The 20,233-nt window shown below is 39.9% G+C and overlaps 4 protein-coding genes across 7 annotated transcripts; all 4 read left to right on the forward strand.

Moving 5' to 3' along the window:
* Positions 1-203: 203 nt before the first annotated feature.
* LOC135652441 (transcription factor MYBS3-like) lies at positions 204-5,242 on the forward strand. Of its 3 annotated transcripts, none has more exons than XM_065173379.1 (4): positions 204-671; positions 2,302-2,510; positions 3,383-3,855; positions 5,093-5,242. In XM_065173379.1, exons 1-3 carry the CDS (start codon positions 413-415, stop codon positions 3,821-3,823), a joined length of 909 nt encoding a protein of 302 aa, XP_065029451.1. In that variant the 5' UTR covers positions 204-412; the 3' UTR covers positions 3,824-3,855; positions 5,093-5,242. The 3 variants fall into 3 exon arrangements, 2 of the variants coding, with proteins under 2 accessions (XP_065029451.1, XP_065029444.1); XR_010502130.1 differs by lacking the exon at positions 5,093-5,242 and adding an exon at positions 4,736-5,024 and having other exon boundaries at positions 206-671; positions 3,383-4,131; XM_065173372.1 differs by lacking the exon at positions 5,093-5,242 and adding an exon at positions 4,736-5,024 and having other exon boundaries at positions 210-671.
* A 2,993-nt stretch (positions 5,243-8,235) lies between these two features.
* LOC135652452 (O-fucosyltransferase 30-like) lies at positions 8,236-11,297 on the forward strand. Of its 2 annotated transcripts, XM_065173398.1 has the most exons (3): positions 8,236-8,724; positions 9,291-10,394; positions 10,498-11,297. In XM_065173398.1, exons 1-2 carry the CDS (start codon positions 8,303-8,305, stop codon positions 10,366-10,368), a joined length of 1,500 nt encoding a protein of 499 aa, XP_065029470.1. In that variant the 5' UTR covers positions 8,236-8,302; the 3' UTR covers positions 10,369-10,394; positions 10,498-11,297. The 2 variants fall into 2 exon arrangements, with proteins under 2 accessions (XP_065029470.1, XP_065029464.1); XM_065173392.1 differs by having other exon boundaries at positions 9,291-11,297.
* Positions 11,298-12,113: 816 nt separating this feature from the next.
* On the forward strand, positions 12,114-19,387 carry LOC103985200 (ethylene-responsive transcription factor ERF039). The gene is made up of 9 exons (XM_065173404.1): positions 12,114-12,207; positions 12,403-12,565; positions 12,776-12,918; positions 12,990-13,131; positions 14,906-15,102; positions 15,193-15,323; positions 15,466-15,666; positions 15,751-16,008; positions 18,123-19,387. Exon 9 carries the CDS (start codon positions 18,165-18,167, stop codon positions 18,993-18,995), a length of 831 nt encoding a protein of 276 aa, XP_065029476.1. The 5' UTR covers positions 12,114-12,207; positions 12,403-12,565; positions 12,776-12,918; positions 12,990-13,131; positions 14,906-15,102; positions 15,193-15,323; positions 15,466-15,666; positions 15,751-16,008; positions 18,123-18,164; the 3' UTR covers positions 18,996-19,387.
* Positions 12,419-15,606, forward strand: LOC135672135 (dnaJ protein homolog). The gene is made up of 5 exons (XM_065180587.1): positions 12,419-12,565; positions 12,639-12,698; positions 12,776-12,866; positions 15,193-15,269; positions 15,466-15,606. Exons 1-5 carry the CDS (start codon positions 12,419-12,421, stop codon positions 15,604-15,606), a joined length of 516 nt encoding a protein of 171 aa, XP_065036659.1.
* Positions 19,388-20,233: the final 846 nt, after the last annotated feature.

Consider the following 20,233-nt stretch of genomic DNA (forward strand, 5'->3'; position numbering starts at 1 on the left):
ATTGATTGGGCAAAGCTGTTGGCCCATTACGACTCTTGCATGAAGAGACTTCACATTAGGTAGAACCAATGGTAGAAATGTTTACTCGAAATAATATCCTCCTCGTGGACAATGCCGCCATCTGTTCTCCGTATATCTTGCATCGATTTCTCGATAGTACCTCTTTGATCACCTCCCTTATTGGTTTAGGAGCGGAGCCCATACGGCACATGCTTGTGGAACCCATACTTGATCCAACCATCGGATGGTAATCTTTCCGGGGAAGCCTTGAGAGTAGAAGACTAATTCTACTCTTCATCACATCTCCAGGTCTTCCTCTTCTGCAACGCCGTCGTCTCGAGCGATCTTCCAATCCGAAACCTGTCCACTTTGTTTGGCTCCAAAGCTTGAATCCAGAGGAGACGGCGGGGGGATGACGCGGCGGTGCTCCCACTGCAGTCACGATGACCACAACTCCCGGACGTGCCCCAACCGCGGCGTGAAGCTATTCGGTGTACGGCTCACCGATGGATCCATCCGGAAGAGCGCCAGCATGGGTAACCTCTCCATCGTCGCCGGTTGTAGTGGCGGTGTGTCGCCCGCTGACGGGTCGGAGCCGGGCTGCCGCGACGGGTACGCGTCGGAGGATTTCGCCAAGGGGTCGTCCGCGAGCTGCCGCGAGCGAAAGAAGGGTGAGTCGCCCTTGATCTCTCGCCCCTCTTGCTTGCTTTGTTCCTTTTTTAGGTCAATCCGTAAAAAGTGGGCCTTTTAAGCCGAATGAGAGCCTGTCTATCATACTTCAGTATCTTTCTTTCTTATCTCAATCGAATATTATGTAAAGGTCTGGATTTGGTTACACTTAGCGGAAAGTTGAAATGAAATGTGTGATATGCCCGTCTGTTCTGCTTTCCAAACTTAACATGTGTGTATGCTGAGTAGAATCCACACGTTAGCTTGTAGGCATTCTTATTCGGATCCCAAATTTTTTTGTTCAAATGCATGTTCTCTCTTCATGAAGGATATAATTAAGTTTTGGGTCATCTTGGACTTGTAAGGGATGAGATCTATGCGTCACGATTTCAGGATATCCTTGAGGATTTTGTTTTTGCTTTAGATTTGCTATCTTGGTTTTCACTGTGTAGGAAATGATGGTATCTGAACAATTATTAGTTTACGGAGCAGTATGAAGAAGTTATAGGTAGAGGGAAGATGGCAATGAAAACTTCTACTGAGCTGCCTACATTTCCTTCTATGATAGGCACTGGATGGGATGATTTGTTCTGGATTTGTATTTGGTGTCACTAACCGTGCTATTACTTTATCTGGATTTTAGAAGGAAGGCTGTCAAAGAATAAATTACTTCTCTTGTAGCTGTGCTGTTACTAATAAATACTCTAACCAAATGGGTAGTCAACTTCATTGAAATTTTCATAATCAGATGTAGCTTTCTGATCCAAATAAGAAGAGCCAAGTTGCTAAAAATTTGACAGGAAACAAACCGAAAGAAATGGCAACCACAGAAAAATGAATGGATCAACTTTTACAGTTTAGTTTGACTGGTTGGCCTGCTTATTTTAGATATAAACAAAGAAATGGAGCTTGTTTGAGGAAAACATAAAAGAAATGCAAAGAAATATACTGAACCTTTAAAGTGGTTGGTGATGCAGCATATAGGTTTTGGTGACTAACTAGGGTTTGATATAAAAATTCGTTCGATTCTTGGGAGGTGATAGAGTCTCATAGTTTAGTTGGGTTGTTCTAAGAATATAAAAGGAAATCTGGAGAAGATAAAAGTATTTTGAGAAATAATGAAGACAAGTTGGTGACAAACCACCAGATATTCTACTGATTGATACAAAACAAAAAAGTCATTGTGTCATGATAAAACCAATAGAATCTATTCCAGTTGAAAGCCACTTCTACTGCCCCCCACACAGTAACATTGGCAACGCACAATGCAACCCTGAGCTGTGGCTCCCACAGGTTGTAACTGACTTCCTAGCAAGTGGCAAACCCTCCATGGATGGCACTTCCACTAATCCATCTTGACAGAAAGTTCCTATATATGGCTTAAAAGATGGAGAGAAGAGAGTGAAATTGAGAAAAATAAAGATACATTTAGATAGAAGTAGAACAACAGTCCAAGCTTGTGCATGTATAAAAAATCGCTCAATTGTACTAGATTCGTCGACATGGAAGATTTTCTTGGTATCACGTCCATTTCAGTTTCTGATTCAGTGTTTATAACCATCAGCTGTGTTATTCCAATCTGGAGCTTGATTGATGATAGTTGCATGGGCTCTTTGTTGATGATATATGCAGGTAATCCGTGGACTGAAGAAGAACATATGTTGTTTTTACTCGGCTTACAAAAGCTTGGTAAAGGTGATTGGCGAGGCATATCCCGTAACTATGTGGTATCAAGATCACCTACTCAAGTGGCTAGTCATGCACAGAAGTATTTTATTCGGAAAGCCAATACAACAAGAAGAAAGAGAAGATCAAGCCTTTTTGACATGGAACCTGATGAGGTCCCTCTCTCTCTCTCTCTCTCTCTCTCTCTCTCTCTCTCTCTCTCTCTCTGTGTCACTGTAATGAGCAGATGTTTGCATCTGTTCATTTTAGCTTCCTTAGGGGAAAATGTTTATGATTGTCTATTAGACATGCACAATGCCACATCATGTCAACATGATTTCATTTTCACAGTATTTCAGCCTAATCTATTACATTCAGATAAGTTTGGACCCTTTCTGTGATTTATCAAGGACTGATGACCCCTTAAATCTGTGTCTTTTCTTTCTGGGATCGATTATTTCTGTGAGGGCTACTGATACCGAAGACTCTATGGAACCATTTTTATCTATCAACCATACAGTTTAGTGAAAATGAAAGGATTTCTGGAGAGAAGAAGTTTAAATACCCAATACTGTGTATAGTTGCCAAGTCAAGATTGACAGAATTAGGAACATTCTTTCCTGCATCTCTGAAATTTGAGCAAGGTGAATGACTTCTTAGAGAAAAATAATTTTCAAAACATGCCAAGAGTGGATCTCTACATGTAGAACTACCATGCCTGGAGGTCTTGCAAAGAAAGTTTTCAAAACCTTAAGGTCAAAGATCCAGATAATGAAGTTCTTTGAGCCCTGTCCTACAGCAAGTGCTCAATGGAAGCCTGTGAATATAGTTGAGTTATTGGGTTTTCTTTTCTAATTAACACACACACACTTTCCTTTACTTGTTTGGTCGCAGATGAGGGTTGATGTATGCTATTTTTACATTAAAGAAATCGTGCAAAGGAGACCTCTTTAGAAAGGTGGGAAGGATTAATTTTAGCCACATATATAATCTGTTTCTAAAATCATTTTTTCAGTATGCCTAACTAACCCACCTTATACTTTTTCAGCCCCTCGAAGCTCAACCATCTCTAATGAACTTCCAAGAATCAGAGGCACAAAATAACAAGCCCCTTCCAGTGCCTCCAACACTGAATGAGGATTTTGAATCAATGGACTCTAATGATGAGAAAGCAGTTGTCCCACAACCGGAAGCTCTTCAGTGCAGTTATCCTGTGTTACGTCCAGCTTATTTTTCACCATTTCTACAATTATCATTCCCTCATTGGTCAGGAGACAAAGCAGATACTTCAGAGCAACAGGCACATGAAATTATTAAGCCAACAGCAGTACATTTAAGGACCCCCATAAATGTTGATGAACTTGTTGGTATGTCAAAACTGAGCATAGGAGAGTCTGCTGGAGAAACAGCATCTTCACTGTTTTTGCTTGGAGGTTCAAAGAGGCAATCCGCCTTCCATGCTAATCCATCCACAAGGGCTCATACATGATCCAACTATCCGGACAGGGTCAACAAGTGAAGGTTTGTCCTGTGATAATTATCCTTGCCTTCTTGTTAATAGATGATCACGGAACCATGGAAGTAACTGCATTTTTGGACAATTTCCTCAGACTGCCATTCTTATCTGATATTTTCGTAAATGATCAGTTGATTAGCATCCTTGGTCATTGGTATTTAGCAATTTCCAATCAAACAGCAACTGTGGCACATAAACTGCACCCAAATACCGTAGGTTCTTGGTTGCAGACGTAACTCTTTTGGAACAACTTCAGTTTCCCACTGCTGAAGTCACTGAAAGTAAGCACTAGTTCTAAAAGTTAAACTGCACTTTTTAGATAGCTGTGGTTCTGAACCGAGTTCATTGAATTGGATAACAAGTAGCTTCCAAATTCATGTTATTAAATTTTGGTTTAACAGAACATACGCTTAGTTGGACTTTGCTGGCCTGTTTTCGTTCTACTTGTACTCTTGAATGGATTTACACAGTATGTTCTTTGTAAGTCTTTCGGAATTAGGATAGCTTTCCTGTTTCAAGATTCAGGGCCAAGAATTAAATAAGTGCAGAACTTAAATGCATGTGAGACTGGTTTATATCCTGTGATGCTTACTTGGTTACTTTTACGTTGATGCTTATCAGAGGAAAACATAATAAGGATCTGTTATACATGAATTAAGAATAGACTGAAGATAATCTGGAGATCAAAAGATGTTGCATATACTCTAATAAACCTGATAAACATGTATTCCCAAGCGTTGTATGATTTCTAAGCAAAGTTGATGTGTTGTCCAGGAGATATATTTTTCATTTGCTTTCTGTTATATCGATGATAGTTCACTTTCTAGTCTTTGATATCGTGTGATTTATGTGCTGAGCATGTCTTCCTGTTTTAATCTAATTAAGGTGTTGTGTTGCTGGGGATGCTACTCTGGTCTTCAGAAGTCTTGCTTTTTCCATCAGAATACAATTGAATCCATGCTAACCATCTGCCTCCTGCTGCTGACCACATAATCATTCATTGTTCTTGTGCCTGTTAATAATAATGTACAGCTTCAAGGACTTGTATCTTTATACAAGAACTTAAATATGTTATATGTATTCATTATTTTCTATATGTATTATATGCTGAAGACAAATGTAATGTGTAACTAGCATAAAAGATTCAAGATTCAAGTTTATTTACCATTGTTTACTAATTGAGTTCTTTTTTATTTTGTTTTGTTTACTTAATGGTGTGGCTATCACTGATATTATGTGTAGATTGCTGGATTTGCTGTATTTGAAGTGGCAAGAACTGTGGATGTTTCACTGCAAATCACTGCTCTGACCAATTCAAAACATTGGTGAGTTTTTTTGTTTCTAGGAATTCTCTAAACTATGCAAGTACCATAAATCAGGATCAACTGTGAGCTAGCTAGTCTTCAACCCTCTCAGTATTTCTCATTCTGAGAATAATTGGAGAAATATGATGAAAAGAATTGCAGATTGAGAAGTAGGCTTTTTTTTTTTATGAAGTAGTCTTAAAATTCCTTGAAAAAAAGGCAAACAAAAGAAAAGAAAAGAGAAATCACTCTTTGCATGAGTGTGAATATCTAGAAAAGGCTTTTCAGGTTTTCTGGATAGCACCCCTTGATGTCTAAAGAGAATCTCACTTTTTAATATATGACGAACATATCATCAGTGCCGGTTGTAATTCTCAAAATTTTCTCCCAAGCCAGTAAGATGGGTTAAGTAGAAGAATTTGATTGTCCTTATTATATCATGATATTGAGGTGTCGATAGCCCTTATTATATCATGATTCTCAAATCACTTGCTCCCTAATACATAGATAGTGGAGTTAGGGCATGATGAAGTTTCTATTTGACTATTTATCATAAGGAGGATGATTCAGCTATCTTATCGTCGAAAAAGTGTTGTGGGTTGATTCGCTTGTGATGTCATAAAAAAGAGTCTTTTGGGTTGATTTGATGATATTGCGAAAGGAGCATTGATTTAATTGTACTATTATTAAAAGAACTACTTTGGGCTAATTTCGATCGTATTATCATTAAAAGGAGTGTTATTTTGGGCCGATTCGATCACACTCTCATCCAAATAATACCTTGGGGCTGATTTGGTCGTGCTATCCTCAAAATAGCACCTTAGGCTGATTTGATTGCATTATCATCAAAGTGGCATCTTAGACTGATTTAATTATATTGAAATTAGCATTTTGGACTCTTTCGGTCATGCTTTGGGCTAATTCGATTGCATTGTCAAAAGGAACATTTTGAACCGATTCAATCATGCTATCATCGAAAGGAGTGGTTTGACGGATTCAACCATGTTGTTGTCGAACTAACGCCTTGAGCCAATTTGGTCACATCATTATCATGAGTTGTCTCTTCAAGCGGTTTGAAAGTGTTGGTGTTGGGAGACACATCTTCAGATGGTTCGGTCGTGTTGGTGTTAAGTGACACCTCTTCAGGTTATTTGGTGGTGTTGGTGTCGAAACACACCTCTTCGGGCAATTTGAACATATTGGTGTTTAAAACTATCTCTTTAAGTGGTTTGGTTATGTTGGTGTCAGGAATGGCCTCTTATAGTAGTTTAACCATATCAGTATCTAAATTTGCTTCTTCAGATGATTCTATTATATTAGTATCGAGAGCCATCTTTTCGAGGGGCTCAACCGTAATGGTGTCAAGAGCCAACTCTTCGGGGGTTTGGCTATGTTGGTGTTAAGAATCATATTCGTATTAAATTTTTTTTCTTTTGATGGAATGGTTCAACTATATTACTGTTGGAAATTAACTTTTTAAACTATTACTTTATCCTACCAAAGGATGGTATGATGCAACTTCAACCCTCCCTACTTAGCTCCAATGGTAGCCCTTATGCTTAGATAGTGTGTGTCATTTTTTTGTTATGCCCTCGTAACATCGGTCTATTAAAGCAAAATTTGATTATCTAACAAGGGAACGGATCTCACAAACTTGATATTGGGAGATATATAAGTTCAACAATGGATATATAAAAAAAGAACTATGCCAAGGGCTTGATAATATCTCTCGGATACTTAAATTAGTAAAAGGTTCTTCGAATTTGATGGCTCTTATAATCCACCTGGCTGGCTCCCTTGAGAACATAGTTGATGGCTCTTATAGAAAATTCGATAAACATAGGATAATGGTTGGTTGATTCAATCTTTTGTACCAATTTTTATTGGACTAAGTTGGTTGTCATATCACCTAAAGGCTAGTGATGCATCACCCATTCGATGCGCAGGTGTCGGTAATTTAACTGTGAGATGTCAATCATGTGACGGTGTCGGTAATTTAACTGTGAGATGTCAATCATGTGACATTGATGTATCAATAATGTGGTATTGAGGTATTAATCATGTGACGTTAGATATAAATCATCGGATACTAAAGTAACATCTATCCATATTACTTTATAATTCTCAAATCATATTAAATTGAATCAGTTATTATTTTTTAATAAAGTTATAGTATTTTTTTTATTGAAATGGTTTATCATATTTAAAAACACTATGACTCCTTAATCAATTTAGATAATCTTAAACATTAATTATTAACCATATTATATGTTTTAAGATTTAATAAAATATTTTATTTAAGAGTTTTTAAATGATTTTAATACAAATTAAGAATATTTTGATATATTTGAAAATTAAGGATGACAAGTCCTTATTTTTTTATGCAACCTTAATTTAGGCATATAGTTATTAAAAAATCTTATATCATTTATATTATATAAAAATATTATGATTTAGAATAATTTTGAATGGACTTATAGTGTCTAGTGTTTTTGTCACTGAATCAAAATGTTACAACTCTAATAAAGAAATTATAACTAATTTTCTATTAAAATTTTTATTAAAGATAAATATCAATTTTACTAAAATTATTAATATGAGAATCCGAATGATTTCCAATGAAAATTATGAAGATCTTGACCTATTTCATACTAAACCATAATGAAAATTCTAATTTTTTTTGCCATTGTCTTAAATTTAGGTCTAAATATTTTAAACAATCTTATATTATTTACAATCATTTAAAATAGTGAGATATTACTCATTTATAATGTGTTTCAATGAAATTATTGTGTTTTTCATTCAGTAATAAAAAACACTATCACCATATTCAAAAATATTATAATAAAAAATATTATATCTCTATTGAAAGATCCCAAACTAGATTTTTTGCAAGAAATAATTTTTAAAAGATATTTTAAATAATTGACGAATTTTTTTTTAAGATTTGAGCGAGAAAATTGATATTTTTAAAATATTAGAAATATGAGATAATTGTTTGAAAATTATATAAAAAGGATAAAAAGATCTTTTTTCGGACAACGTTTATATATATATAATTTAAAAGGGATCGAGGCACCGAAATAAGTCACAATAAGACACCTTTCTCGAGCGTTGGTTACGGCGGTGGGAGTATAGAGCGAGAGAGATGAGTCGATGGCGGAAGAGAAGCCCAAGAAACAAGCCCCTCTTCTTCCTCTCTGTTGCCCTTCTCGTCCTCTTCGCCCTCTTCCTTGCCTTTTGCCTCTCCTCCACCGCCGATGTCCTCCGCTCCCTGCTCCCTTCCTCCTCCGGAACCCTCGACGCTGCTCGATCCACCCAATGCGGCTTCTCCCTCCGCGGCGAGCGATTTCTCTGGTTCGCCCCACACAGCGGGTTCAGCAACCAGGTCTCCGAGCTCAAGAACGCCATCCTCTTCGCCGCCATCTTGAACCGCACCCTGATCGTGCCCCCCGTGCTCGACCACCATGCCGTCGTCCTGGGTAGTTGCCCCAAGTTTAGGGTCTCCAGCCCCACCGAGCTCCGGACGGCAGTGTGGGATCACATCATGGAGCTCGTTCGAGATCGGAGGTGAGTGGCTATTAATTGATTTTCTGCTCTCAATTATGTCCGATGAGGATCAAAACCAAGAAATTTCATGGGAATTCAGTAAATGTTAAATGAACAAGCAGTTTCCTGTCATCAAATTGATTTTTTGAAGTCACCAATCAAGAAACTTCAATTATTTATCCAGTGAAATCTGTATACTTTGCACTTCGTGGTATGTCAGCCTGGGCAAAAAAGGCTGATATGAAGAAAGGCGATTCTGCTAGGAAGCATCATGTCAAAAAATGAGTGGAGAATAATAGTACCTTGATCGCTGCTCTTGAAATCTGTATCATGCATTACCTATGTTTATTGATTTAAACCAGCTCCAATTACCGCCACCAGAAGCGACAGCAATTTTGGGGATTAGTCTTTGCCCAGGCTGTAGTCAGTTTGTTATATCACAACTTTGTAGAGTTTGTAATATACCACAACCAAAACCCAAAATCAAACTTAAAAAATCTTCTAGATTGTGGGTGACTAATTCTTCTTTTGTCAGTGTTGGCTGCTGTTTGTTAGTATTTCTGAAAAATCTTGTGTTCCTTTTTCAGGTATGTATCAATGGGAGACATAATTGATCTGTCTGTGGTGACATCATCTATGGTTAGAACAGTTGATTTTAGGATATTTGCTTCAGCTTGGTGTGGGTTAAACATGGAGCAAGCTTGCTCTGGTGGCTTATGTTGTGCCATTTCTGGCATAAAATCTGCTGTGGGAAATTTTGATCAGTGCAGATCATTGCTATCTGGCTTGCAGGGTAATAATAACCAGTGTACATATGCTGTAGAAGATGATTGTAGGACAACTGTGTGGACATACCTTCAGGACAATGATGAAACGTTGGACTCGTTTCAGGCCGGCAAAGAGTTGCTGAAAAAGAAGAAAATTTCATATGTTAGAAAACGTAGAAGTATCAGTAAAGCTCTTGGGCCTGGATCAAAAGCTGCAATGTCCCCGATCCTGGCTTTTGGAACGCTCTTTTCAGCACCTTACAGAGGTTCTGAGTCGTATATTGATATCCATGAAGTGCCAGGAGACCCACGAATACAATCTTTGCTCAAGAAAATGGAATTTATTCCTTTTGCCCCAGAAATCCTGGCTGCAGGGAAGGAGTTTGCTCTGAACAAAATTAGAAAGCCTTTTCTCTGTGCTCAGCTTAGGTTGTTAGATGGGCAATTTAAGAACCATTGGAAGACTACATTTTCAACTCTGGAGCAGAAGTTGAAGTCCCTAGAACTGAAACCAAATCAAAGAATACTAAGTGATCCTATTAATATTTTTCTCATGACAGATCTTCCTTCTGTAAACTGGACTGGTACTTACCTGGCGGACCTTGCAAAAGATTCAACATATCAACTATATTCCATGGAAGAAAACTCTGAATTGGTCATGGAGGCAGCCAAGAGACTAATGGCATCAGAAAATGGTATCAGGTCTAGTGTCCTTCCAAGAAATTATGAAGGATCACGGAAGAAGAAAGCTTGTAACCAAGTGTTATTACCAGATATTCTTTTGTATATAGAAGAATCAGTTTGCAGCTGTGCATCACTGGGGTTTGTGGGGACTGCTGGGTCGACAATAGCAGAAAACATAGAGCTGATGAGGAAGAAGAACACCTGCAAGTTGTAGGGCATCTTTTCATCATTCTTATGTTGGTAATACGGTTAAACAGTTCCTTGTCATTGATTTCACAATAAACGTGGATGAACAGTCTGGATACAATCATTCATGAGAAAAAGATGCTTTTTTTTTTTTCAGGAAGAACATGAAATACTTGAAACAGTGTTTGAGTGAGATTTACAACTGAGGCAGCATTCTTGTCTTTGGAACTCTGTAGAAGGGAATGAAGCTAAGTAGTTGATCTCAGCTTTACGTGCAAAGCACAACATCAGAAGGAATCGACACATGCCCCGTTTTTTGTCTGAGCAGAAGGGAACAATCAGCTCTCATCACTTATGGACATATATATTTATATAGAAGTTTAGTTCTAAGGATATTGCAAAAAGGACAAGCTTCAGCAGTTCAGCTATTGAAAACCGATGATGCTTCATCCCCAATTGCTTTCAAAATGAGTGTACTTAATCGGTTATCAAATCTGTATTTGATTTTTCATGGTCTACTTTGTCACGGAAAGCTTGTTTTTGGCATACCATTCTAATGTTTGTCCAAAGCTTACTGTAAGATGCATCCTGGTTCAACATTTTTAACTGTGGATCCTTTCAAAAGTCTGATTTTAGTTGTGCAATGCAGCACTGACAGTTTGGGAAGGATATCTAGATACCAAAGGCTAGATTGCTGCAATGTGGAGTACCAAATAAATACTTGTGGTTCATGAACTGCATGACGGGAGAAGGAAGGCTATGCCATCATGTATTTGCCCACCCTAAGATGAAGTTAATGTCGTCACACCAGGATCAAGAAATTCTAATCTTTACCTCTGAAGAATTTCCTTATGGAACCAGTTGCATTCAGATCAAATGGCTGAATTGTAGATTGTAAAACTGTTAGCTCCATCTTTTCAGTTCACTGACTTCACATGAATGCTACTAGTTGAGACACCTATGACTCAGTTATTAGCAACTTCTTTAAATGTTGGTCTAGAGCAAGCTCAGTGGCTGTTGTAGTCCTCCTCTCTCGGCACACGGATCTGCCAACCTATCGGCACGCGGATCGCTCACTAATTGTATGGTTTTTCTTTTTGGATCTCGGAGTTAGGATGCAGAGAGGGTTGTGCATCTTGAGGCTGGACAAGGTCGTGGGAGGGCGACGGAGCTTGTCGGGAGGGACGTGACGGTGACAAAAGAGAGTAACCAAGTGACAGGCGTCGACGCAAAAGGTGATAGAGAGGAACGATGAGGCGTAAGGGTTGGACGAGGCCGATCCCATGTCTAATGCATGGAGACCATCGAGTCAAGATTGATTGTTTGGGGATCACAAGTCTTAACCGATCATGTCGAGTCAACTAACCCACATCCGATCATCGTTATGGTTGAACCAACCTATTTTCATCGAAAGTGGTCTTTAATTACTGCCTATGTCCTGACTCGCTTACTATAAATATCACGTTAGAAAAAAAAAATCACTTAGTTAACGAATCATACTGTCGCAAGTATTTTTAGTAGGTTAGATGAGCTCGTGGAAGACAATATCTTTCGATGACGAACACTTTGGATTCACTAATACACACATTTTCAGACATGTCTCTAACACGTCATCCTCGTTTCGAGGTCAACGAGGAGAGAGTGGTTTTAGTGGACGACTTACCAGCATACATCCACCGTCCAATTCATCATCCAACGGCTTCTACCACTCCGAGCTCTCCGAAGCGTAGCCCGTGCGAGCGGTCTCCTTCCTATATAAACCGACACGATCTCCTCCTCTCGCCCTCGAAATCCGCTTCGACGCGTCCACCACTTGCGCCCGCGATCACGTCGCGCTTCCACCGGCTCCGATCTCCATCCCTTTCTGGTAAAAGTTCTTCTCTTTTCTCTGTTCCTCTTGTCGAATTTGTTGTGTTCCTCGAATTGATTGAGGAAAAAATAGGCTAGGTTTTGATCCGAGATTTCAAGAAAAGAATTGCATCGATGTTTCTACTGATTCTCCGCCGTTCTGGTGGGAAAATCGGTTCTTGGCTTGATCTTTCGCATAGTTTTACTGATTTAGTGTGAGGTCGGTCATCATGTTTGGGGGTGCGCCGGGGAGTGACCGTCCCGATTACTATGAGATTCTTGGTGTTGCAAAGAGTGCAAACCAGGATGAGCTGAAGCAGGCCTATAAGAAGGCAGCCATGAAGAATCATCCTGATAAAGTTGGTGACGCTGAGAAAGTAAGACCGTCCTCCATCTCATCAGTAGTTCTCTTGCTCGTGTTACTTCTTTTTCTGAATGCTTATTTCATAGGATGCTGTCGTTGCCTCATGTGTTGCTTGTGCTGAAGCATCTGTTGTCTTCCTGCTAAAAGTTGTCCATCGTGATATCTCAATTGCTGCTTTCAGTTGTATCATCGATTGTGATTTGATGTTTATGATTTGGAGCAGTACGAGGAGTTGTCTCAAGCATATGGAGTTCTCAGTGACCCTAAAAAGAGGGAAATTGATGATAAATACAGGAAAGATGCCCTCATGGGAGGTGGAGACACATCTCATAATCCTTTTGAAATATGTGAACATTTTTTTTGGAGGTGAGTATTGATTGTTCAAATGCTTTATTCTCTGTTTTGGTTTCATTCAATGAAGCTCTGTTAATCTGAAGGTGGCAACTCTAGACATCACATATACCTAGAGAAGTGGTGAAGATGTAGTTCATAGCTAACGGTTTCTTTAGAAGACTTGTACAACGGGGCATGCAAAAGGATTTCCCGGTCGAGAAATGTGCTATGTCCAAAATGCATAGGGTATGTCGTCTACCAAACCTAGTTCCTTTCTGCTATGTGTATCACGCACTTAGTTTGCAAAATTTTTCTTCACTTAGATTTGGTAGTTTCTTATATCAATACATTCTACGCATAATGAGCTTTTCTTGTGGAGAATTTTTCAATTCCAAAACGCAAAGGGTGTGTTATTTGCCAAAAATAGTCCATTTTTCAGTTATGTATATAATGCACTTAGTTTGTAAAAACTTTTCCTCTTAGCTTTAGTAGTAGTTATATGATAAAAATTTACACATAGATTGAGTGCTTCTTTTGGTATTATAAACTGAGATTTTAATTGATTCAAGCTGACACAATATTTTCATGGTAATGGTTTTGCAAATGTTTGCAAATGTTGCAGAACATGCATCTCATTGAGCATTCTGTGGTCATGTTACACCAAAATGCTTTTGGAACTTCCAAGCACCGCGGGAGATTTTCTCCTCTTTATTACGATGGTGGACATTTTTAGTTAATAATTTTTTATCATAAGAAACTTATTTGATTGGTCTCCCTGGATTTTGGAAAATGCTTTTGATGTGTCTAAGATTTGTTTGAAGCAGTAGTTTTTTCGATAAACATGCTTTCACCCCAGGGTTTGTAGTACCAAGTAACAATCAAGTTTGGTAATTATGTTCATTAGTGTTTCTAAACTCGTACTTCCTTGTTGACCTTTGCAAGCCACCAGTGCATCTGCAATGGTGGCCTTCATGGTGACTTCTTATAACCATGGATGCTAGTAGCTGACTTGCCAAATGTTATATTCTTGAATTTGTGAAATAAAATTGCCTGTGAAGTAGTAAAATGAAATGAGCTGATTTAAACAGTTGCCAAGCATCCAAATCCACTTAAGGGTTCCTAAAACAGAATCTAAAAGAAATGGTTTCTTGTTAAAATTCCTAAAGCTCATCAGAATAATTGAAGTCCAAACCAAAACCTAAGATGACCCAACATGGATCTTATTAATTTCGGATTATACCAACTAACTTCTGTAACCTTTCACGAAATTTGTACGATGTGTCTGAGTGTTAAGATGTTTTATTGGTTACTGAAGTTAGAAAAGTCTCTAATGTGAAACATTCTGTCATGCCAATTGATAGTGAAGTAGTTTTACTGCTTGCATACCTCAGAATACATTTTCTAGGACTTAATGAATAATGCAAGTAGATTCTTAATTTCGACAATGCCAGGTGCCAAACAGATAAATCTTAATGAAAATGAACCGGTTCTGAAGAAAGAAGGGGGAAGTAGAACAAGAAGGAAATGATGCAGTTCAAATGTTTAATTAAGTTCAAATTTTATTTTGTTGGTTCTTATCTTTAATCATAGAAGGCTATGAATTCATCTATTGTCATGAAAGACTCGGTTCAGATGAGATTTGTTTGGTGCTTATAGGATTCTACAGGTAGTGATAGTTACCTTACATTTATAATGCATCTCAAAAGGTGCTCAATTTTCACGTTATGTTTCTGAAATAGAAAAGAATATATTTGATCAATTATTGTGACAGTGGAGATCCATCTTACCTGAAAATTAAGTTAGATTATCTCATATCCATCTTACCTGAAACATGGAATCTGAGGTGTAGTGTGCCCTTGTTATTAGTCGAAGCCCAACTTGATTCAGCAGTCTTGGAATGACCTGTCCAATGGGGTCAAAGCGAAATCTTTAATTTAGCTCAAATCCCATGCATAAGTTTTCCTGTCCTAAGTGAAGCACCTTTCCAATTGAAGATTCATAATTTGTTTTCCCTCTATAGGTTATAGATAAGTGGAAACTTGTAGCAAAACTACTAGTCCTTTGATTGATTCTACTTGTCCACGAAAGGCTCCAAGAGTGGGAAATCAGAGACATGCCATTCATGTCAAGGTAGAGGCTTGAAGATTGTAACAAGAATGCTTGGATTAGGCATGATCCAACAAATGCAACATACGTACGAGCAATACAGCAGCTCAGGTGTTACAGACTATTTCCATTTTCTTGTGACATAACAAGAGCAGAGATATCTTTTCCCATTCGATTTGTTCAAACCTATAATTAATGCAGGTGAGATCATCGGCAGAAAGGATAAGTGCCCTCGGTGCAAAGGAAAAAAGGTTATCCAGGAGAAGAAGTTACTGGAGGTGCAAAGGAATGCAACATAGAAGATTGTAATCCGAGGAGGAGCTGATGAAGTCGTAAGCAAAAATTTTGTTTCTTTTAGTCTTCCTTTTGCGTGGGTAACATTCATTGATATATGCTGACCATGGAATGTTAAACCAGTCTCTACCTTTTTTCTCTTGTTGTCTAAATCCTGCTGATAAAATACAAATCTTGCAGCCTGACACAGTGACGGGACACATTATCGTCATCGTACAACTCCAGGAGCATCCGCAGTTCAAGAGAGCATTTGGTGATCTCTATGTGGAACATTGGCTCAGTCTGGCACAGGCATTTTGTGCCTTCCACAATTTGCTCTGACTCATCTCAATGGTAGACGGTTGCTCATCCAGTTAAATCCAGGGGAAGTCGTGAAACCTGGTAAATCTTATAATCGCTTCACCTTCTCTAATTAGTTTTCAGCTTCCATGTAACAACATTAATCTGGCATGTTTCTTCTGTAAGTAATCAACTGTGAAGGGATGCCTTTACATCAAGTTCCGGTGCCTTCTCACCTGAACAGTGCCGTTCTCTGCATAAAATTCTGCTTGCAAGCTTTAGCAGCCTATCAGTTGTCTGACATGAAGCTGATAAACGTGAAGAAACCACTCCATATGATGTTAGCATCGGAGAACAAACGAGGATAAGGCAGCAGCAGCGGCTAGAGGAGGAAGTTTCGGATGAAGACAAGGATAGAGCTGCACGCGTGCACTGTGCCCAGAGGTAATTTTCATACACCCATCAGTACTTTTTATCTATTTGTTCACATCTGCCCATACGATAGTTTGATCACTAACCATCAGATGCTTAGTTTTTCTCATTATTTTACGGATCCGACGTTATGATTATATATATATATATATATATATATATATATATATATATACTGGAATTTGGTGGCTTTGCACATGGATGAGTTGGACGTCCATCAGTTGTCATATGATTTGGTGCCATGAAGTTGATCAGCATCATTCATTCCAACGTAGGGAGTTGAGTACTCTGTCCTAGAAACCACGTGCTACTTGTGTACCAGATATTGTTAAGAAAGTTGAATCATGAGATCCTTTCTTGGGAAGGACAGATTCCGCAAGGAATCTCGAATCATGTGACTGAATCTTATATACATGTATAGTATCATCAAGATATCGAAGGTTCACTTGGAAATTACTATACTGAAAATACAAAATCATGATAATGATCCGTGATGAGCTTGGATAAATCTGAAAGAAAGAAAAGAAAAGAAAATTCGACATTTCATGATCGGTAATCACGAAATTTACAGCAGTTGCTGCTGATGGGTGGTTGTGTCAAGGAGAGGAGAGGGGTCTTCTGAGGGAACAGCAGTTGCCAATTATTATTATTATTATGGCTCGAAACAAGACCTTGGTTTGGCAGGGTTGGAGACCTCGTGATTCGTGATGACCCACCGCCACATGGCCTCCACTCCTGTGCGGTGGACCAGTCTACGGTCTAAACCACAAACAGGTTGTCGGCACGTGCCAGTAGAGTGAGATCACAGCGTGTTGCTTTGACAAACGTGCATAGACCATCATGAGTGCGATTTCATATTTATGTTATCCCCACACGTTAGAGAGACTCCCAATTAACTTATGAGGATGTAAATTCTTTGATCATTATTAAGCCATGAAGATGTTTGTCAAATCATCCAACATTATGATCATAACATGACGGACGGCTCATATTTAATATCAGGATTCTCGGTTAACGTATCATGATGAATATATAGGCATCTATATCGTGTGATCCGGTTGCTATGAGGAGGACGTGGTGGTTTTGCCTCCAATGCATTGTTGCCGGAAGAGAGAGAGAGAGAGAGATTAATTTGACCATCTAATCATTGAGAGTGGGCTGCTACCTAAATCTTGGTTCAAGCTGCAGTGGGGGAGACGAAGACGATGCAATTTGGTAGGTGGCAGGGCTGATGAAACTGATTGCTGTCATGTGACTTGACCACATTCACGTCGTGTTTAAGATGTGTGGGGGCAGCCACCACCGCCATATCTGACACTTTCATTGGCCACTGTATCTTCTTCAGGCCATGTTTTTACGATTGTGCCAGGAAGACCCGATCAGATCAGTTTGGTCATGTGGCAGCATCCTACACAACCATTCCCCTTTCAGGGTCCCACATGACAACCCCTCTTCCTTCCTACTGTACTGTCCTATGTTGGTATACACACACACACACACTCTCTCTCTCTCTCTCTGATGTGCATGTAGTACACTTAAGTGGGCGAAGTTTTTTGATGTGATGAGGACTATGGCGGCATCACATAAAACAGATTTATAGTCTTAATGCCCTCATCGGATGTATAATTGTGGAGCATAATCTAAGTACTTTTGGTTTGCTTAAATAAGTAAGAAACTCCTCCACCTTTCGTGGCCTCTTCTGCACCACTGGACCATCTTCTCCTGCCCATAATCATCCTTCTGTCAATTTCTCATATATATATATATATATATATATATATATATATATATATATATATATATATATATATATATATATATCATATTTATATTCATGTGTCAAAATCGCATAATTATTTATGTTCTCCAATAGACACAATAATCTTACTAAGATTCTAGAATTTAACTCAAATTGGATTCATCAAAAATAATTATTTTAATTAAAATAATAAAATATCAACCAAATGGGCACATGAAACACACACACTTAGTAAACTTTTTGGGTTTACTTGGGAGAAGAAAAGGGACAAGTAAATGTTTGAGTCAATGTAAGTAGGCCACTCATTCCCAATGTAATCAGTGACAGCATAAATGCATGCATCGTCTTTCTTTAATTTTAATTGCAGGTCTCTCGCTGGGCATCATGAGAGCCCATCACATTGCTATTTATGCTGCCACTCATCATTGCCCCCTCCTCCTCGAGCACCTTTTGGCTTCCTTCTCCCTCCATGGAAGAAGAGTTACTCCTCCAAGAATGTGAAGCTAACACCTGTTCTTCTTCTTCTTCTTCTTCTTCCTCCACCATCACCTCCTCCTCATCCTCGTCCTCCTTGTCCTCCATGGCCACCTCTTGCTGCCCCAATGCCTCACCGGAACTACCTGGTCAAAGCTCGAACAAGGAGAAGAAGACGTCTAAGAGTGGATCCAAGAGACAGGCTCAGGCTGCTCCTGCTGGTGGTGGGGGTGGAGCCGAGAAGCGAAGCAAGGATGGGAAGCATCCGGTGTACCGTGGCGTTCGAATGCGGAATTGGGGCAAGTGGGTGTCGGAGATCCGGGAGCCGAGGAAGAAGTCGCGGATCTGGCTGGGGACGTTCCCGACGGCGGAGATGGCGGCCCGGGCGCACGATGTGGCGGCGCTGGCCATCAAGGGCCAGTCGGCGCACCTCAATTTCCCAGAATTGGCCGCCGAGCTGCCGCGGCCGGCCACCGCGGCTCCCAAGGACGTCCAGGCCGCGGCAGCCCTCGCCGCCGCGGCCACATTCTGTGGGCCATGCACGACCTCCCAGTGCTCGGCCCCGGACCAGGCCGAGCAGCCGGACCCCACGACGCCGCCGAGCGGCGACGACGACGCGCTCTTTGACCTGCCAGATCTCTTCCTCGGCCTAAGAGAAGGATTCTGCTACTCCTCCTCGTCTTCTTCTTCTGCATGGCTGCCCTCCACGGAGGAAGACGGCGTCGAGTTCCGAATCGAAGAACCATTCCTTTGGGAAGACAATTAACCTGCGCAACCCAATGCATGCATGCATCCATCCATATCCCTTCTGTCCACCACCAATGGCGTGAGCAACGGAAGCAACACGTGCACCGTCCACCATGAGCTTCCTCCTCAACTGCAACTGGAAAGCAGAGTCCAAATCCACAAGCTCTGCAACTCTTCTACCTGAATTACTCATCCGCTCTGCACGATCGAATGGTCAAACAACAATAATGAGGCAGGAACACATGTTTACTTTCTTGCATCACAAGTTAGTCTGCGATGGCAGGCAGGCATCGATATGAGTGTGAATAAGCTTTGAATTCATGTGTATGTGAATAAAGAACAGGATTCAAAGGCGATGGTCGTCGTTGCTATCTCCCCTTTTGCTGAATTGGAAAGCATTTGCTCTGATCATGTGCTTGGCTACTATGGACATAGTGACAAAAGCACTAGCAGTACATTTCTTTTCCTCATTTGACGAATAATACATCTTTATCAGCATTCGTTACCCACTCGTCAAGATGATCTTTCAGCACTAAGCGAGAATCTAAGCTGCACTTTTATGTATTCGTAGATACCTTAATCTCCCTCTCACAATCATTTGGCTTAAGGTCATGACTTGGCAAGCCAGGTGGCGCCACTATACATACATCAGGAAGATGAAAACCTCCATGGAATCAGCAACTCTACCTCCTCTTCAGCCCAAGAAAAAGTTACGGAGATGGGAACAAGGGTTAACCTGTTGTCTTTCCCATCTAGACGCCACAACCACTTGGATCACAAGATGGAGGTCACGAGATAAAGGAACTGAGATGGAACGATCTACAGCCACTGAAGTCGCAGGTCCTTTCATCTTCGATATGTGATTCAGCTGACAAGATGAAGCAATCATGGGATTGAACCCTGCAACGACTTCTCGTGTACTATAAATGATGAGTGTGACTTTCATACGTGATAAAGATCACTGCAGGGATTGGGTTGCAGAGCGATCAGAAACCTGCAGCTGATCTCCACACTAATGACGACGAGTGACAGGTGAGCGGTATTTGATGTTGCATGGGCACACAGGCTGGCAGCACAGAAGGCAAGAGCAACAGTACACGGTGAGAGTGTCCCTTACCCTTATCAATGCATGCATGGAGACAGAAATATACACACAACTGATGACAAAGCTCGAGGCACAACATTGAAGGGTGAATTGATGATGTTGATAGAGGGCCACGGAATCTTTTGATGAGCCAATTTGGCAATAGATACTGC

Source organism: Musa acuminata, chromosome BXJ1-4 (assembly GCF_036884655.1).
Source record: "Musa acuminata AAA Group cultivar baxijiao chromosome BXJ1-4, Cavendish_Baxijiao_AAA, whole genome shotgun sequence".
In the NCBI taxonomy this organism is placed as follows: Eukaryota; Viridiplantae; Streptophyta; class Magnoliopsida; order Zingiberales; family Musaceae; genus Musa; species Musa acuminata.

Coding starts and splice junctions, on each gene's coding strand:
- LOC135672135 (XM_065180587.1), top strand. CDS start 12,419: ATGTTTGGGGGTGCGCCGGGGAGTGACCGTCCCGATTACTATGAGATT. Junction 12,867..15,192: donor GAAAGATGCCCTCATGGGAG/GTGGAGACACAT, acceptor TAATTAATGCAG/GTGAGATCATCGGCAGAAAG. Junction 15,270..15,465: donor AGGAGAAGAAGTTACTGGAG/GTGCAAAGGAAT, acceptor CAAATCTTGCAG/CCTGACACAGTGACGGGACA.
- LOC103985200 (XM_065173404.1), top strand. CDS start 18,165: ATGCTGCCACTCATCATTGCCCCCTCCTCCTCGAGCACCTTTTGGCTT.
- LOC135652452 (XM_065173392.1), top strand. CDS start 8,303: ATGAGTCGATGGCGGAAGAGAAGCCCAAGAAACAAGCCCCTCTTCTTC. Junction 8,725..9,290: donor GAGCTCGTTCGAGATCGGAG/GTGAGTGGCTAT, acceptor TTCCTTTTTCAG/GTATGTATCAATGGGAGACA.
- LOC135652441 (XM_065173379.1), top strand. CDS start 413: ATGACGCGGCGGTGCTCCCACTGCAGTCACGATGACCACAACTCCCGG. Junction 672..2,301: donor CTGCCGCGAGCGAAAGAAGG/GTGAGTCGCCCT, acceptor TGATATATGCAG/GTAATCCGTGGACTGAAGAA. Junction 2,511..3,382: donor TTGACATGGAACCTGATGAG/GTCCCTCTCTCT, acceptor ATACTTTTTCAG/CCCCTCGAAGCTCAACCATC.